Source organism: Erigeron canadensis, chromosome 5 (genome assembly GCF_010389155.1).
Source record: "Erigeron canadensis isolate Cc75 chromosome 5, C_canadensis_v1, whole genome shotgun sequence".
NCBI classification, from domain to species: domain Eukaryota; kingdom Viridiplantae; phylum Streptophyta; class Magnoliopsida; order Asterales; family Asteraceae; genus Erigeron; species Erigeron canadensis.
The window spans coordinates 4314349-4334897 of record NC_057765.1 but is presented as its reverse complement, the minus strand read 5'-3'; the positions used below and the strand labels follow the sequence as shown (position 1 = coordinate 4334897).

Sequence of the window (20549 nt, the reverse complement as noted above, 5' to 3'; positions counted from 1 at the left end):
ATTATTTCATTTCATAATATAGCCATTTGTAGATACATTACTAAAAAAAAAAAAAAAGTAAAGGAGACCTGTTTTGAAGGGTTATAGAGAGCCCTTTTACAACCGGTTTTTATGAAGAGGGTTCTCTATTATAAAGAAAAAACTGGTTTCCTTTCATGGATATAGAAACCCTTTTTATTTAGATAACCGATTTTTTAAGTATATTTAGACACCATTTTTATTTGCAAAACAGGCTTCCTTGTGTATGTAAACTGGTTTCTTCATATATATGGAAACCCTTTTTTAATTAGATAACCGATTTCTTTAGTATGATTAAACACCATTTTTATTTGCAAAACCGGCTTCCTTGTGTATGATGACCGATTTCTTATATACTTTAAATAAAACTAAACAAAAGTATATCGATGGGAGTACTTTGATTCCATTTGCCGCATGAGTAAATCTTACCGCTATACGAATTTTTTCTATTATATAGACATAATAATGATTGAATGATTATTGTATATGTCACTTAAAATTTCATATGTAAAAATTTAATTCTTATCTACTCTTTGTGTCTTTGGCACAAGATAGTGTCGACGTACCCGGACATCTCAATTGGTTTCCTATATAAACCGCATTAGCTAATACAGTAATACCTCAAACCTTATTTGAGATATATACACATTAATTACACTCCGTTCAAATGGCAGGCTCTTCAAACACTCCTGATACTTCAGCTCGAATAGAAGACTTACATTTCTTATATGCAACAAATGCTAATGTTTCTAACTTTGTTTCAGTGAAGCTTTCAAGCGACCGCAACTATCATCTTTGGAAGACACAGATTCTTTGTCTCATGGAGACTCACAACATGGGGGGCATTGTGGATGATGCGTTTGTCGGTCCTAGAACGCAGAACGCAGAGATGATGCGCAGATACGACAGACTTCTTAAAGGTTGGATATTTGGTTCGGTTAGTGAGAATGTACTTGGTGCTGTCTCCGATAGTGTTTCGGCAAAAGATGCTTGGAAAAAACTAAAATCCTTCTACGATGAAACTATCAGTCCTCAACAAGGTTAGTTTTATTTATTTATTTTTATTAGGATAACTACAGAAAATAGAAAGCACCTTTCGACCAATTCATAAAAATAGCAGTGACCTTTAAAAATTTTGTTTTTTAGAAATGAACTTTCATTTATTACTAGAAATAGCAACATTTGACACGTGTACATGATGATGTGGACATTTTTTGATTACGTAGCATTTTTTAATGACGTGGCATTATTCTTTATTTATTACTAACTTTTTATCAGTCATGTCATTTCCCAAAAAAAATAATAATATGGTTCTGTTTCAGTTTCGGTTCCGGCAAGGTATTTTTTCTCGTCATTATATTCTGAAGCTGATTTCAGTTTCTTTTTATTGATTTTTGTTAAGTCTCTTCCATTTTCAAGCAATGAGAAGCTGTGTATGAAGATCATAAAAGAGACATTGATTTATATCTTCTTCGTCTATTTCGAGATTTAAAATCTTTAAAATTAGATGCCAAAACATCTTTGTTTTCATCATAGAGAGATCCTGGGGATGTTTATGTAAGACGAGAGTTTCATAGGTCGGATTTGGTTCGTTTAAGAAGAGTTTGTCTGTGGATGAGATAGATCCAGATGACGAAGGTCCAGAGGTGTTCTCGAACTCGAACAAACTGTCGACGATTTCTAAGTTGGTTGAAGAAAAAACCATCTGCACATCCAACACTGACGAGGTGTTGAAGGAATCCGACTATAAATTAGAGTTCATTGCTATTTTCGTAAATTGTTCGAAAGGTCCTTTCTATTTTCTGTGTTATAAAGAATGCCACGTCATTAAAAAATGTCACGTAATCAAAAGATGTCCACGTCACCATGTCCACGTGTCAAATGTTGCTATTTCCAATAATAAATGAAAGTTCATTTCTAAAAAACAAACTTTTAAAGGTCACTACTATTTTCGTGAATTGGTCGAAAGGTGTTTTCTATTTTCTGCAGTTATCCCTTTTTATTATTATATTAATACTATTATTATTACTATTTTACCTATACTACTTATCAAAAGTTTCTTACGTTTCTGCTAGAAGTTATAAATTTTGGATATGGAAAATACCCTTTTACATATTTATATGATATTCAATGTTTTAAAATCGGATCGGACATTGAACCGCTCTTGCAATATTTTACTGGTCAGACTGGTCGGATCGGTTGAACCGGAGCTAGATTGGGTTTACATAATATATATATATATATATATATATATATATATATATATATATAATATCTATGAGAAATGATTAGTTCTCCTAAAAAAATGACTTAAAAATTCTTTTAACTATTAAATGAAGACATATGAAAAAAGTAGGGGCAAAATTATGAAAGAAAACTATTGGATACCACATAGCACATTCTTATAGTTTTAGGAGAATTTTTATATCAATCTTTAGAAGGATTTATCATTTTCCAATAGTTTTAGGAGGATTTGTTATTTTCTATTATTTATCATTTTTATAACATCTTTTTATAGTTTTAGAAGGATTTATCATTTTCTAATATTTAAATTGTTGTGCTAAGAAAATATATATTTATAATATAATGAATAAAATAAATATACATATATATATAAGGGATTGAAATCATGTAGTGTACAAGTGTGAGTGCAGACAAAAGCTAGCGAATTAATCAATCATGTTATCTTCCATTTTCATTTCACTTCCTTTTATGTTCACATATTCTTTCTCCCACTCTCCAATCTCAAACTTATCTAACTCATAGTCTCACATACAAATAAAAAAACAGATCTCACCTGGTTACACCAACAAATCTACAAGTCTCACTAATATAATCAAGATGACGATAATTCTTTCTTTTATCTGTTTTCCTTCCAATCCAATCGTTTTCTAAACTCCCACGAGCTTTATCTTTTGAAGATATCAACAACGTACCTGCAAGGCTGCATCCGATATCATTGTTGACGTCGACGAGAGCCGAAGTGGTGGTGGATGACAAACGCAATCAAGCTTTTTTGTCTCATTTTTGAGTATTTTCCTTTAAAAGTTTGGGGAAAAAAAGAAGTTGACTTGTTTTAACCCGGTCCAAACGGTTCAAACACCGGTTTGATTCCGGTTCGAACACCCGATTCGGGCGGTTCAATCTGGTTCACTTACCGCCTTTGAACCGGTGGCTTTTGAGCCGGAAATCTCAAATTTTCCGGTCTAACTGCGGTCCGATCGATCGGATCGCCCGGTTTAAAAACATTGATCATATATTCTTTATCTCCAAAAATAGTTACATCAACCTTTTTACATCAATTAATTTTAAAATAACTATTGCCACCAACACCACTAGTCGCTCAAAGCCACCACACCTCCTCCACCACCATCACTATTACATGAATACCCATTTAGTTAAGATTAAAGCATCTAAAACATGTTAACTTGGATCCATTTGTTTTGAATAGTAGTACCTATCGCTCAATTACTAGGTCCTTCCCCAGCTACTTGAAAATCATCCTCTTGTCCTTCTCATATTCGTGTACTTACAAAGCTAGATATTGGCCTATAAAGTAAAGGAAGCTTAGGGGGAGGGAGTGTTCACGTACCGCTCCTTCAAACTTTACCACCAATAAACAATGTACTTTCCCTCATTTACATGGTTGCCCATTGAACTAGATTATTGATGTATATCATCTATGCACTTTTCAGTTTTTTACATGGTTGACTAACTACTGACATGATGACCTTCTATAACAGGTTAATCTTTATTTACATGGTTGATCATTGAACTGGATGACTAATGTACTTTCCCTTATTTATATGGTTGTCCATTGAACTTCATTATTAGTATATATCACCAACATACTTTTCTATTTTTTAGTTGGTTGACCAAATGTTGACCTAATGACCTACAATAACAGGTTAAACTCTATATTTACTTTTTATTTTTCCAGAAATTATCTTCATCATCTTCATCAAATTTTCTAGGCGAAAATTCCGGTAAAAATTCCGGCAACCATGTTCTTTTGTTTCAAATTGACCCAAACATCCATAAACTAGGTCATACTAGGTCGTCAGTTCAAAAATTTAGGTGATACTGGACCTTAAAATATTTTCAGGCGGGTTATTATTGATCAAAAGGAAAAGTAAAATCCTAGAGTACGGGTCGTAACGGATTGAGTTGATTGCTGGGTTGTTGAAGCTTCCAAGGTTGAAGATCATAAACTAATTTATATTGCTAGTACAATTATATTATTAAAAATATAAACATATCTATCATATGCTTGTACAATTATAATATAATATTATAATATAGTTATATAATAAGTCTTTATTGAAATTTAATGAAAGAAGCGGAAATTAATAAGTTTCTGCAAAAATAAACATAGAGATTAACTTGTTATTATAGCTCATCAGGTCAACATTTGGTCAACCATACAAAAATTAGAAAAATATGTGGGTGATGTATATTAATAATTCAGTTCAATGGCAACCATGTAAATGAGGAAAAGTACATTAGTCATCCAGTTCAATAGGCAACCATGTAAATAAAGATTAACCTGTTATAGCAGGTTATCAGGTTAGCAGTGGGTCAACCATGTAAAAAATTGAAAAGTATATGAGTGATACATATCAATAATCTAGTTCAATGTGCAACCATGTAAATAAATAAAAGTACATTGTTCATACAGTGACTTAACCCTAAAAACTTTCCTCTTCAATTTTCCTAAATCTTCCCCATTTTTCCCAAATCACTCGCACCACTTTTCCTCCACTTCCCCCGAACCTACGGCTTAGATGAGTAGATGACCACCAATTCACCAAACCATTAACCCCTCCCTAGTTTATATTAAATTGAATCCCTGTTGCTCGTCTCTTCCAAAATTAGTATGTATATATCATATGTATATATTGTCTCCTGCAAACACATTTACATACATATATAATAATAAAATTAATACAAAAAAAAAAGTAAAGATAGAAAACGATCGTTGGGTAGGTCCCCCCTTAATTGCACCCTCAAGCCAATCCTTGCGTTTCTCTCTCCTCTTATCTTCAATCGGTGAAGAACACCGAAATTCAGTTTTTCTCTCATGCGGTAAACGGCTGGCGGCGGTATTACCGCCCGAAAAGACGTGATAAAGTGTCTTCCCACTCCCTCCCACCTTATTAACAATGTTTTGAAAAGGACCGGATGTCGAACCGGTTTCACGGTCCTGTCGAACACGACAAAAAAATAAAAACCAGAGTCTTTTTTAAAAATAGTTTTAGATAGATATATTTTTTCATAGATGTATGATTAATACAAATCGAGATCTTGGTGTAGTGCTCATCACCCCATCTTTGTTTGAGCATGTCATCAGTTACATTTTTTTTAGGTAAATTTCGTTTGAAACTTCGTGTTGCGATTTGATAACGAAAGGCCTAACATACGTTGTAAACGGTTCCGTGTTAGAAAACTCTCTCGAAGTAGATAGGCTTATTTCAAATACTTGATTGGGGAAAAACCCCTACTAATTCAACCAAAGGCATGACAATTAATAGGGATAAACATTGTCCCTCATACTCGAACCTTAGGTTATTGATGGAGGCCCAAGTATAGAAGCCCAAGCCCTTTTGTATTTAGAAGGTCAAGAGTCAAGACATTAAGAAAAAGAGACCTTCACTAAAATGGACATACCTTATGCTACAAAGCTCCGATTTTGACGTATGACTAGTCGAAACGACCGTCGGGAAGAGGAGCATCAAGCTGTAAACCGCCAAAGGTCAGTCTTCGGGCTCAAAAACGCCATTTTCTATGAGTTACGGGCCTTTTTAGTAGTTTTTCAATGTTTTTTGGATTTTGTTTTCGTTATAACTTTCAGCCCACTTGTAATTTAAGGCCCGTTCGAATTTTGCATGCTTATTTATATCATTGTAGACATGGGAAAATGATAAGTTCATCATAAATCGAAAATTCATTTTTCCCCTGCACTTGTGTGTGTTGTGTGAAAATTCCTAGTTTTCGGTATTCTTTTAAAATCAACGAAATTTAAAAGAATTGTTTCTGGGTATTTTTTAGAATCAAAAAAATCAATTAGTTATCCTAAATTTTCGTCTGCTTCAAATATCCAGTTCAAGCTCTCATAGGAAAACTACCTTTATATCTCAAATATGCCAAATGGGGACTCGAACGTGTGACCTGAAAGTCACATGCTGAGATGCCAACCACTGGACTATATATAAAATACCTGGTTTATATTCTTAGCTACAACATTTTTGTTTTCTTATTCTCCAAGGATGCGTTGCTTCACATAATGTTTTTAAAAGGAATGAAATCTAACAATGAAATTGAAATTTGAAAAAAATGAAATTTGAAGGAATATTTTTGAATTTTTGAAAATTCAAGTTCATTCCGAACGAATAAAGATTCCCACAAATAATAGAATAATGTTTACATTACTGCGGAATGAGATTTCTCCATTTTTGAGTAACCAAACACGCTAAAGAATGAAATTAAATTCCAATATCATCAAATTATTTGAATTATTAGTGACCTAATTACTAACATTTCTTTTTATTATTCTATTAATAAGCCTTTTCATTTCAAGGATTTTTTGATAGAAACAAGTACTCATATCTCACCTTTGATTTGTAAAACTAAGTTTTGGCACCTATAAAATTGTAAAAGTAATATACCCGCCATGCCAAAGTAGTGACAATGCATCTTGAAGAAATTAGTTGTTACAATTTGACTTAAAGGTAAACAATTCAGATATTTTTACACATATAAAAGTTTTAATTTTTTTTCCCTAATACATATATAAGTTTGTAAAAGTTATACGAGTAGTATGTAAAATTTATTAACATTTTTAATTATGAATTCTTTCACACATTTTTAAATGTGAAAAAGTTAACAAATTTCATTACACTTACTATAATTAAGTGTACTTGGACAAATAACATATTTGTTTACACACACACACACACATATATACACTTTCTATATGTAACACTCAAAGCTAGGCTTGAAATACACCGAAAAGCATTACACAAGATGAAACTATCGTAAAACGAATCTATATGAAGTTAAAAGGATTCCGTGAACCCAACACTTTATACACAAAAGTATAAGGAACATACAACCATCAAAAGTTTACAAAATAGATCAAAAGATGGCTAATCATCCTAAACAAATTACATCACCGGTAATAAATCACCGATCCATGATAGTCCAAGTCCAACTTCTAGCATGCAATCGTCAAGTTCTTGGGTTCGCTTGGTTACCTGAAAAGTGTACTAAAATGAACGACAAGGATCTAATACCAATGTCATCCATACCATGATCAAGTATATAAAGCAAGCAATATACTTACAACAAGCCCTTACATGGCAGAAGCCTTCAATTGAGGTTGGCTCATAGCACAACATAGTCGCACACGTATCCATTACATGAACCACACAATAGCTAGAACATGTATAATGAAAAAGAAAAAGCAATAAAAAGGGCAATAAGTATCAAACATGTTCTGTGACTTCAAACTTGTCCATCAATATCTCACAAATGTTCTCACGTCATCCAAATGTCATCAAGTACGTATTGTACCCGTATAATGTCATCAAGTAAAGTACCCGTATAATGTCATCATATAATGTCATCAAGTACGTAAAGTACCTGAATAATATCATCAAGTACTTGGAGTACCCGTTATGAGTCATCATGCCTATCATGTCCATCTTTGTCCTTCAACATACCACAAATGTCCATCACACTAACCATTCGTAAGGTACATACACTTCATATTATTCTACTTTCAAGGAGTCATAGATACTTATATATAGGGTCACCTGCGGCCCTCCCACCACATCTATAACCCTTCGAAGGCATTACCGTCTTCCGTGTATGCACAACTATCCTTAATCACACATATGTAGTCACATCCAATAACAATATCACAAGAAACAATCATACGTTCAATTCAATCAATCAACAAATCAAACAACTAAGCACACACATGTACACTTTACAGCCCAATTCTTAGTCGAGTAAGTGAACTACGAAATCTTACCTTTGCCTTATCATAACTAGTTTAGAACGAGCTACAAACGTCCAATGATCGCCAATTTCTGACAACCTATCATATATATATATATATACGTTAACACATTTCCCTTCACAATCCTACGAAGTTCTAGATTGAACTCTTGACTTTGACCACTTCTCATGACTCCAATAGAACATCATAGGACTTAAGGAAAGGTTCAAATGTACACTTGACTCGACCCAAGGATTAAAGAAACAAGACTAGAAAAGAATAAGGAAAACATGAAAATGGGAAAGGCCGTATGAGACGCCACCCCCAAGCGTAACACACACCAGCTTGAGCTGGCCTAGCGTCTAGTACGTTAGCCTTGGCGTATGAGACGTTAGTCAAAAGTTGGCTCGACGTTTGGCACGTTAATTCCAGCGTAAGAGACGCTGGATTGGAACTCACGTTTTTGGCGTCTCATCAAAGGTTTACTAGCGTAAAACATAAGATACCAACGTAAAGTACAAAAATTGAATATAGGAGCCACCGTCTCATACGCCAGGTGGGGCGTTTAAGATGCCGGACTTGCACCAAATGGACTTGCACCAAATGGACATGCACTCTATCTTGAAGCCAAACGCAACCCAAACACATCCAAAACTCCATTTTTGACCTAGAAATCGAATTGATGAACTTCTAAACTCATGTTAAACATAAACAAACATAATCTAACATAACCCACTTCATAATCTCAATCTAAAACATCAAACCAAGTCGAAAATCACCCTTGACCTAAAATCAAACCGTAGCAAACCCTAATTTTGACCCAAATTTGACCAAGAACTCAAATGGTTTGAGCTAGGAACATGATCAACAACATAAAATGGTGAATTTGAGTTAGAAATCACTTACTAAAACTCTTCCCAAGATGCCAAATCCGAAAATGACCTAGATGTGGAGTTTTTGCACTTTGACTACCCAATTTCTTGATATGTTATGAAGATGATGATAATGATGATGATGAATCTAACACTAATTTAGCTTGAACTATGACATAAATGTAAGAATTTTAGAGAGAGAGATAGGTATAAATGTGAGGGTGGGGTTTGGTTTTGCATGAGAGAGAGAGAGAGAGAGGGGGGGGGGGGGGATGAGAAGATAATGGAATGAACGGATGTGGAGAACAAAAGAGTGGGATGAGGATAAGGTTGGGTCATCTAGATGGGTCATGGGTCTTGGGTTGAACTCATGGATAACCCATCTCACATTTTAGTTAAATTTAAATACCGTTTAGTATTGTATATGACCAACTAAATGGGTCAATTGACATTGATTTACACATTGAACACAATTGAATCACAAATTGAACTCGAAAATATAATACCACCCAAAATAGTTAGTCAAAATGTACACAAAGTCAACGAGTCAAAAGCACAAATGTTAAACTAGAAGTCTAGAAGCTTGTATCCATGGGAGTATACGCTAGAAAAAAGAGTGGTGCCAACATTAGTTGGTGACAGTGATGGGTTTTAGAGTGGAAGATACCGGCGGTAATAACAATTAGCGCATATGTATATAAAATAGATCCGGATGGTTTTGGGAGGAAAGAGCGACGGCAACATGTTCCCAGTAAAATTATATACATACAATGATATGTTTTGTTAATAAAAAAAAATACGTGACAACTTTTTTCCGAAAGTTGTTACACAATGATGAATTTAACCCAAGAAATTATATATTTAACTTAATTATGTAGTTTTATACTGTCTTTCATTCATAAATAAGTGTTACCAGTACTAGTTTTCATGTGTCAAATAGTTCAAAGAAAAAACTTTCATTAGGAGTTATTATGCCTTTTTGGTGGATTAATTTTCGTTAACTTCCTTTGATATAAAACTCCTTTTATATAACTGATCGACATAAAAATAACAGGTGAAGACATAAATTCAACAAAATCAAAAGTACTAGAAATATATCCAAAATCCGAACATGGCAAAATGGAGAAAGATATGCCTGTAATATTAGAGATAGGTGAAGATAAAACAGATGAATTGTCAAACCTCAAACCAGAAGGTGAAGATAGCCAAACCCAAGATAAAAACAAGGCTGAAAAAAAAAAGAAATTACGCCAAGCTATTGTGAAAGGAGATTGGCAAGAAGCAGAATCCGTACTAAACGAAGATAAGGATTTACTTAACGATGCAATCGACAGTGATGGTAACACGGTGCTTCATTTTGCGGTTGGAGTAGGTGGTGATGACTTCATGGAAGACTTAATTCCACATATAGATGAAAAACAAGTCCTCATAAAGAGATCTTCAGATGGAAGCACAGCACTTCACATTGCTACACTTGTGGGGAACACATATGCAGCAAAGCTCTTGGTAGAAAAGAACAAACAACTGTTGGAAATTAATGACAAAAAAGGGAAAAAACCATTGGATAAAGCTTATGAAAATATGCATCTTCACACCATTGGATATTTGTTTGAACGTCACAACTCTCTTTCCCTTGATGTCAAAATGGGGGTTGACATCCTAGTTAATGCGATTTCTGCTAAACAATATAGTAAGTAGTACAATAAATGATATATAATATACGGGTGGTTTTTCAATGAGAACACCTGAGAAAGTTGTCAGAACATTTAAAAATTTCATTTTGATGCATTAAAAATTCATAAAACAAACATAGTGTACAAGTAATTATCATTATTTAAGTGTTTAAAAACACATTAATTTGTCAAAATCGAGAAAATCACGTTTTTTTGTGCTTCCATTTTGATGAATATGCATCCAAGATAGATGGACAAAACAAAAAACATGAATTTCTCGATTTTGACGTCAATGTGTTGTTAAGTACTTAAATAATGATAACTAGTTATACACTATGCTAGCTTTTTATGGACTTTTAATACATCAAAATATAAATTTTCTAATGTTTTCACTATGTTCGTAATTTAAGGCCGAATGTATTGAATTGACAACCTCTCTCTCTCTCTCTCTCACACACACACACATATATATAAACATGCATCCATGTCCATATAGAGGGTAAGGTCCATTTGAGAACTATTCATTTCTAAACATTGTCAATTATATGTATAACTTCATACTTCATATGTGAATGAATATGTGCACATATACGAGTACTATTTATATATGAAGATAAGTTATAATATAGAAGTTTTCATAATTCATCCGATTTAAATGATTCTCATACGAACCTTTTCCATTATATATATATATATATATATATATATATATATATATATGAGATTAAGAGATAAGGTAGATTAAGAAGAAAATGGAGAGAAAGTTCATTTTTTATTTTTTTTAGCTTGTTTTTCTTTTAATTAATTTTAAAATTATATATTTTAAAACATAAACCCATTGCAAGAAAAATATCAATTTTTTAAAAAAAATATTAAAAAAAGTTACAACTTACACATGTATAGAGATTTATTTTTCAATTTTCTTTAATGGGTTTTCAAAAAAATAAAATGAAAATGAAAATATAAAAGTAAAAAATCAAAAATCAATCTTTTCTCTATTATCTTATTAATCAAACATCTCATTTTATCTCTTTCCATATATATATATATATATATACATATATGTAGGGATGAGAATATGAGGCTGTTAAGTATTTAAGTTGGGTGAAAAATTTCTCACATATCTTTTTTAAACTATAAAAATCATGAGGGGCCAAACATTTATTCAAAATGTTAAAATATTAGTATGTGAGGGGTTTTTCACCCAAGTTGGATACATAACAACCCCATATACTCACTTTTCTATATATATATATATATATATGGTGGTTTTCCGGTGCGTTTTTCCTTAAAATAAAAACACGGTAAAACACTTAAAAACATCATTTTGATGCATTAAAAGTCTATAAAACTAACATAGTATATAACTAATTATTATTTAAGTGTTTAACAACACATTGAACTGTCAAGAACCGTTAGAACTCTTAAATTATATATTTGTTCACATGTTGTTTTTTTTATTCAATGTGAAATGATATAAAAATGTATGTTGTAGAAGAAACTTTTTGAAGGAACCTTCAAAGTAGCATTTTGTGAACTGGTGAATGAATTTGTTCACATTTTGAATTCACATGTGACAAACGGCTATATATAAGGTTTTGAAATTTTTTTCTTTTGCAACATATATTTTTATAACGTTTCACATGTGAATGAACAAAAAAAACATGTGATTCAATATAAAATTTAGGAGTCTCACAGTTCTTATAAAAATATGGGTTCTCAAAATAAGGTTCCCATATATATATATATATATATATAGTGAAGAGATCAAGTGAGAACCACATATATGGAAGAACCGTGAGAACCATTGAAAAATCATTTCTAAGGGCTACGCCCGTACCGTAACAACCATCACAATCTCTTGGATCGCCACCCATCAAATTCATACCATTCCCATATGCGTTCGGTGACAAGCTCTTTAGAACGGATGTAGGGCAACGCCCGTACCGTATCCATGTGTTTTCTTAACACGTAACCCATATGATTTTTTACAAAAAAAAAGAAAATTTATTGTTTTTTGGAATGGGTTTTTGTTAAAAGAAAATAAAAAACAAAAAAAGTTTCAAAAATGAAAATTAAAAATTAAAAAAATTAAAAACCACACAAAAAAAGAAGAAAGAGAGAGGGAAACTAGTGGTTCTCACGGTTCTCTTCATATTTATGCTTCTCACGTTAACCCTACCTTATACCTATAATACCCTTAAATCTCAACCACTCATTTTTTTCTCTCTTCTACATAAATCATTTTATTCTTTTAACTCATTCAAAATCTTTTATCTTAAATTACATCGATAAATTATAAAAAGTATATGGGTACTTAAAATTTCATGCTCTTTTATTTGAGATGTCATTTGATTTACTTTCGATAAATTTTTAAATCCGAGAGCAGAGTTTTTCAGGTAGATCACCCCATTACCGATCACCCACATGACCTATCACCAACTATGATTGATCACCTCCTATGTCACACTCTATAACCTATCACCCCCATCATCTCACAGCCGCATCGCGCATTCATTTGGCTAGTATATATATATAATATATGGCTTCAAATATTTACACTTTAATTACATATTATCTTTGCAGATTTTGCATTTAAATTGATCAAGCGATATCCTGAATTTGCTTATGAAAGTGATCATGTACTCATGGCTTTAGCTAAAACCTTTCCCAGTGGGCTACGCAACTCGGAAATGCTTATATACCCCAGTAAGTTTCTAAAATATTCTTTAATTCATTTGTTCCGGCCCGAAGTGATTAAACTTTATTGTATTTCTATTGTAGGTCTCCGTAAAATCGGGATCAAGATGCGTGACCTACTCATGTATCTTATCATATGTTTCCTTATCTTTCCGATCGCGGTAGTTATGTTTCTATTCGGGAACGCCAGAGATCGGGATTTGATCCGAAGAGATGTGACGCATTTTATAGGTAATTGCAAGTTAATAATTAATCGAATAAAAAAATAATATAACTTAACTGAAAGTGAATTGTATTTCTAATTGGAAATCTGAGTAACAATTACTCCGCATGAAAGACTCAAAAGAGTGGGATTCATTAAAAGAAGAGTTTTATGTTTAACTTAACTAGCACGTTACCCGCGTAATGCGGCGGTGGTCGTTACAATGCCGTTGTAGTGGGGGGCCGAGTGTTGGTGGTGGAGACGGCGTCGAGTGGTGTAGATAATTGATGTAAATGGTTAATGAAAATATATTAAAGAATAAATGATTGATAGTGTAAATTAATCATTAATGTTATGGGGTAGTGTATATTGAAATATTTTAAAGGGTGTTAAGTGAAAATATTACATATTTTCAACATTTTCATAAATAAAATAGGCTATTTTTTTATAATATAATATAGATTAGGTGGGAATAAGAAGATAAGATTTAAAGATAAATTTTACTACATATATAGTTTTTTTTTTTACTTTTTAATATTATTATTATTAACTAATGATGATTAGGATAAAAAATAATTTTTAAAAAAATGTTTAAAAATACAAAATTTATGTAAATATGACACATAATGAAAAATACTATATAACATTCTCTCGTAATTGTCAACTAATAAAAAATATCCTCTTTTAGTTGTATTGATAGACTAGGGACTATCCATGCCATGTCCGTTTATATTTTATCTCATCGATTTTTCGTAAACCGAATAAAATAAAATATGTGAATGATTGTATATCATAAAATATATATATATATATATATATATATATATATCTAAAAACTCAGAATGAATGTCAACAAAACCGAAAGTAAATACAATAACAATAACCATACTTTATGAATAGAATAATACAAATATAAATTTAAAATATTACTTAAACAATGCGAATATCAATGACTATTGTGTCTAAAAGCTTATATTAATACTCGTATAATATATAACTAGATTATTGTCTCGCGTAATATGCGAGATGTCATATTTAATTAATGACATATTATTGTTTTATAATATCATAAATTGAAAAACATATGTAAAAGATGTTAAAAATGAATTAATTAGCATCATGATAAAAAAATGTAAATTAGTATCTATTAATTTACAAAGAAACAAAGTTTCATTGAAGGTTATTATATTTACAAAACAAAGTTAAGATATATCTCTATATAGAGAAATTTTTTTTTCATGATTTCATGTTTCTATAAATAACTACTAAAACTTAAAATTATTGTATTAAGTGATAGTTTGAAATTCAAAATAAATATATTTGTTTAGCGGAATATAATTAAGAACTAAATATAGATTTGCCTTCTGTTTAGATTTTAGAGAAATCCACCATGGTTTGAATCTCACTTTCTACATCTTCTAGGAGTGAATTATTTGCGGGGTTTTCTAGTAACCTATGTTTCATTTCATTGATTGTGGTTCGAGCTCTACATATTGTCCAATTGGATGTTATATATTATGGTGTCTCAAATGTTTACTACTAACTCGTTGTTTACAAAAAAAGAATCGTGTAAATATATTAGTCATTTTTTATAATCTTTCACGCAGTTTAATTCTTATATATACACCATCAAAGCATCATAGCAATATCTAAGGACTACACTTACATCTAATATTCATTTGATTGCTTTTATGCGAGCTTATAAATACCCATCTTATTTTTCAATGAATAAAAACCATTATTTTAAAAGGTATCAAACGTATATCAATTCCCCATTAGATCTATCTATATTTTTTCACTTTTATTTAAGAACTTAACTTCATAATTTTTTCTTAAGCTTCTTAGCCTCAAAAATATTCGTTTTGTATTAATTTAAAATTTTCATATAGATAAAACTAATTAATAATATTATTGTAAAAGTTATATTTGATAAGCTAAAAAGGAGTTTGGGATTGCATCTTGATAGATTATCTGATTATTATGTTTGAATAATAAAAATAATGAAAAAAGTGTTTGGCAAAAAAAAGTGATTAATTTGAGTTTTAATATAGACATAACGTAATTTTGAAAAACCAAGTTGGGGCATGTTTTTTCAAAGCGCAACAAAATGTATTTTACAAACGCAACCCCAAATATCCGCTAAACAGCTATTAACTATGTTATAAAGAAAAATTATGTTTATAAACATAAGTTATTTAATAGTTTAATAAGAAAGCATTATTGTCATCCATATTTATTGAGATGCTCTTATAAAATAAAATATAAAATTGTTGTTAAATTGTAATGCTTCACGAGAAAACACCCAAATGACATATACTGTTAAATTAAATTTATGAATATGAATCGAACTCACGAATTTAAATAATACTGTGAGAAAATATGACCAGTTAGATAGGTTTACCATCATTAGCTAAATTTATTAAACTAAATTACTAAATAGATATAAAATATATAATAATGCATACCAAGTTATAACTTAAATTTAATCCTTGACATATGATGAAGCATACTTTCACAGTTGCTCCTCTCGACATCATAGGTTATGAGTGTTTTTCGACATGAATTTTATTACCATAATTAAGAAGGATATGTTTTGACTAATTATATAAAGTATAAGTATTAATATTGTCATTTAATAAAGATAGAAATAATTAAATATGATGAAATCCATTCAAGAGTTCTTATTTATTATGAATGAATTTAGGACTTTGTTATACAGAGATTGGTAGACTAGGGAACCATACATGACATAGTTAATATGTGTAAGTCTAACTAATTTTGGTCATGGCCTATTACCTAAAAACACATTTCAGCCCAAAATTTTATAGAAGTCCACAAGACCACAACTAGGGCATCTTTATATTATATTCTTTCACTACAGCCTCTCTCTTTTCCTCACCACTGTAACTTTTATACAAACACACACAGAGTATAGTGACTTACAACTAAAAAATACATATCCATGAGCTTACAACTGATGTCATTTCTCACTCATAATTTCTCATCGAGATCAACCAAGATTAGGGATGCTCAATTGCAAATTTATATGCATCTCAGAGACATAAACTAACATTGTAAAGGAAAATATGATTTGTTGGGGGCTCTATGCCCCCCCTAGCTCTGCCTATGAAGGAGGGTAAATATCATCCCCTAGATAGTATGTAATAGTTACCATTTATAGTAAATCCGTACTTAGGATAAACCCTTTTCACTTCGGGAATTAATGAATGGCGATTGCTTTAACACATTGATGTCATTGTTTGAACTTGTAACACCGAAATACGCATGCCAAAATCATAAATCATAGGAAGCCACAACCTCAACTATGATAGTCAGGTGTTCATGATCACCCCTGTGTATTGCCTATGCAAACTATGTGAGCAATTTCTTGAAGTCCAATGGGTACAATCGTTGCTAGAGATTATGTCAGGAAAATGATGTTTAGCTTCATGCGACTCATTTAAACGTGCAACATCGTGGCTAGTCGAAGAACGCAAATAGCCTTCACCATATAGTTGCATTATGGCGTTGCAAAAATAGTCTAGACACTCAGGAACAGTTCTAGTAGAGAACGACAACCCCTCATCATAGATATCGGTGATGTTGTAGTACGCAAGTTTCCTCATCATAGATATCGGTGATATGTGGTATATACAGAAGTTGAAAAAAAAAAAAACACAAAAGCCGCTCCAACCTTCACACTTAAAAAAAAAGGGGGGGTTACTTAGCCACGTGTCCATGCCCCAACGTTCACTATATAGTTGATGGGAGGAGCCGATACAATGTGCCGATGCTTGCCGATGGAGAGGGGGCAGTGAAGCCAACGAGCCGATACATGCCGATGGAAGGAGGCGATTGAATGTGCCGACTACACCCTTGCCTCTTAGAAACAAATTTAATTGTGGTTCATCATCGTCTGTTTAAATGTTTCCACTATTTGATAATACCTATTTATATTTCGCCATTTAATTAACTTTGTTGTGTTTGCAGTACCAGCCTTACTTCTATGGCCTTTGATTTTGATATGCCTCCTCCTATTGATAGTTTGTTTCCCATTACTTTGCGTTTATTCTATGTTGTGGAAATACGCGGCAATACTAGGTAACAATGTAAAGACTGTGTCAATTTGGTTCGAGGGTTCTTTTTACATATAATTGGTGAACTTTTTGAACTAACATTTCTTGAATTACAGTTCCACCCATCAACCATATCAGGATGAAAAGGAATGAATGGAAAGAAGCAACAAAGGTTTTAGAATTGGTATGTGATGAAATAGATAAGTTAAGTGTCTCTGGTTCTCATCATCCCCATTACAGCAAACCAATTCTTGAAGCTGCGTCTCAAAATGCTCATAAAGTTGTTTATGAAATATTGTCTAGATCTCCGAAAGCAATTAGCAGTATAGATAAAAGTGGGTATGACATTATTCAACTAGCGGTAATACACCGTTCAGAAAATGTTTACAACCTTATCTATGAGATTGGGGAGTATAAGAATCGTTATAGAACATTTGTAGATTCTTCTAAGAACAATATATTGCACTTGGTTGGACGTCTGGCACCTTTACATGAGTTGAATCGCAGAACAGGTGCAGCATTGCAACTACAAAGAGAGCTCCAATGGCGCGAGGTACATAATAAATAATTTTTATTCATGACGTATAAGAATGTGATTCGTTTTTTTTCTATTAGCATAAAGATGTTGAACCACTTATACAGGAGGTAAAGAAACTTGTGTTTCCGACATACCTTACACAAGAGAACATTTTTAAGGAGACGCCAGACATGGTATTCACAAGGGAACACGAAAACTTGGTGAAGGAAGGAGAAAAGTGGATGAAAACCACAGCAGAGTCCTGCAGTATCACTGCAGCACTAATTACCACAGTTGTATTTGCAGCTGCAATTACGGTACCAGGTGGAAGCGATGAAAAAACTGGAGCCCCTTTATTCAGTGGAAATCCAGCCTTCACTGTCTTTGCAATATTTGATGCTATCTCACTATTTGCATCTAGTACAGCACTACTATTATTCTTATCTATCTTAACTGCACGTTTTGCGGAGAATGATTTTCTAGTTAGTTTGCCAAGACGATTACTTATGGGAATTTTCTTCTTACTGCTCTCAACAACAGCAATGATGGTAGCCTTTAGCGCAACCTTGTTCCTTGTCTTTGTTGATAAAAAGTCTTGGATGCTTGCTCCAATATGTGGATTAGCTCTCATCCCCATCGCATTTTTTGCTATTCCGCAGTTTCCCCTTATAGTAGATCTTATTCGATCGACACATGTGCGCATCTTTGGCAAACAAAGGAAAAGTGTTACCCGAAAATTTAACCCGAATGATATAAAGATGTTAGTCGACTGGAACCGCTCAGAGGGTGTGCAAGGGGTGCCCCCGAGCCGGACCCGCTCTCGAGGGCCCACTACTTACAAATGGTGGTGATGCGGTGACAGCCCACTGTGGTAAACAATGCCGGAGAAATAGTAATGTAATGATATGAAAACTCTAAATTTAATTATTATTGTTTAATGTAAAATAATTTGAGGCTCCAAAATTAGTTAATTTTGTGCATTATTGTTATTGATTGATTGTTAAATTCAAATTCACAACAAATTATCAGCACAAATAGCTCTCCCACATTTTCGTTATGCTTCCAAGCAATTGTTCATTATAATCCTGCCTCCTGTTTGTATTTTCATGCTATTGGTAAACAGCACCGCCATCCTCAACTGCTATGTCCGGCCGTCTTTGTTGTCTAGTAGAAAGACCATGATAGGATCCATCACCACCAATCATATCACCACAAAGACGTAAGAAATCATCACCCATCATACTCATTTCAAAAGTGCTGGACATGAGGGCACTGAATTTACGACAGAGTTTGGTGGATAAGGAACCAAAGATAATGTCATCGACATATATTTGAACATATAAAGCATGAGCCTTCTCTTTGTAAATAAATAGAGTGCTATCAATGGTACCTCTATGAAAGCCATGGTCTAAAATAAAGGTAGAGAGGGTATCATACCAGGCTCTGGGAGCCTGTTTGAGACCATAAAGGGCTTTAATGAGCTTGTATACATAATGAGGATGCTTTGGATCTTCAAAACCAGGAGGCTTCTTAACATAGACTTTTTCATCAAGAGCACCATTAAGAAAGTCACTCTTGACGTCCATTTGGTAGACAATGAAGCCTTTGTAAGCAACGTGAGCAAGAAAGAGATGAATAGCTTCAAGACGAGCGACTGGAGCAAAGGTTTCATCATAATCAATGCCTTCAACTTGAGTGTATCCTTGTGCAACCAGTCTAGCCTTAATTCTGATAACTACACCAGCTTCATCCATCTTATTTCTATAAACCCATCGAGTGCCAATGGGTTCTTTATAGGGAGGAGGAACAAGGAACCAAACATGTTGTCTTTTAAATTATGTCAGTTCTTCTTGCATGGCTTCCACCCAAGAAGGATCAGCCATGGCTACGTCAATATTGTTTGGCACAATTTGAGACAAGAAATTAACATAGAGACAAGTACTACTTGTCGCTGCTCGAGTTTGGACATCATTGTGTGGATTACCAATCACATGGCCGAGAGGGTGATCAGCAGTCCATTGGAGTGCTGGTGAGTGAATAGATGAAGAGTGAGAGACGGCGGATAAGGTGGTGGTGGGTTTATTTGGTGTAAAAGAGTAAGTCGAGAGATCAATGGTTAGTACAGGTTCAGAATTGCTAACAGGGGGGTCACTGATAGCAGTGGGTACCTCTTGCTGAGATGTATCATCTTCAGTGTCTCCTGAAAGAGGATTCGCTGAGGCATCATGAAAGGTTTCCTCGGCGATACTGTCAGTAACTTGAGGTTCAGTTGTGTAACACCCCAACTAAGGCGGAACAATGAGATGTACAGAAAGTCGAGTATTCAAAACAAAGGATTATAAATAACATTCACCATAGTTTTATTTGATAAAAGAATTTACAAATGTACACGCATGTGAACCAATTTCCAAGTACAAATGCGTCCACCGTACTTGAATATTAAGTTCACGAAACAAATAACAAGCACATGAAGTAGTATACTACAATGA

At 33.0% G+C, this 20549-nt stretch overlaps 1 protein-coding gene and 1 long non-coding RNA gene across 3 annotated transcripts; one reads left to right on the top strand and one right to left on the bottom strand.

Annotated features, from left to right (window-relative positions):
* Positions 1-526: 526 nt before the first annotated feature.
* Positions 527-19031, top strand: LOC122599096. 2 transcript variants are annotated; one of them, XM_043771556.1, is made up of 7 exons: positions 527-1058; positions 9947-10582; positions 13152-13274; positions 13350-13496; positions 17458-17568; positions 17660-18096; positions 18186-19031. In XM_043771556.1, the coding sequence occupies exons 1-7, from the start codon at positions 686-688 to the stop codon at positions 18909-18911; spliced, it is 2553 nt and encodes an 850-aa protein (XP_043627491.1). In that variant the 5' UTR covers positions 527-685; the 3' UTR covers positions 18912-19031. The 2 variants fall into 2 exon arrangements, with proteins under 2 accessions (XP_043627491.1, XP_043627492.1); XM_043771557.1 differs by lacking the exon at positions 527-1058 and adding an exon at positions 4695-5770.
* On the bottom strand, positions 7069-8047 carry LOC122599098. Its single transcript, XR_006323865.1, has 2 exons — positions 7374-8047; positions 7069-7271 (listed from the first exon to the last, which is right to left on the bottom strand). It is a non-coding gene; the product is annotated as an uncharacterized LOC122599098 (long non-coding RNA).
* Positions 19032-20549: the final 1518 nt, after the last annotated feature.

What these genes read in the sequence shown, in the direction of transcription:
- LOC122599096 (XM_043771556.1), top strand. Translation starts at nt 686, where the DNA reads ATGGCAGGCTCTTCAAACACTCCTGATACTTCAGCTCGAATAGAAGAC. An exon ending in GATTTCTGCTAAACAATATA is followed by an intron (nt 10,583 to 13,151) that starts GTAAGTAGTACA and finishes TTATCTTTGCAG; the next exon opens with ATTTTGCATTTAAATTGATC. An exon ending in GAAATACGCGGCAATACTAG is followed by an intron (nt 17,569 to 17,659) that starts GTAACAATGTAA and finishes CTTGAATTACAG; the next exon opens with TTCCACCCATCAACCATATC.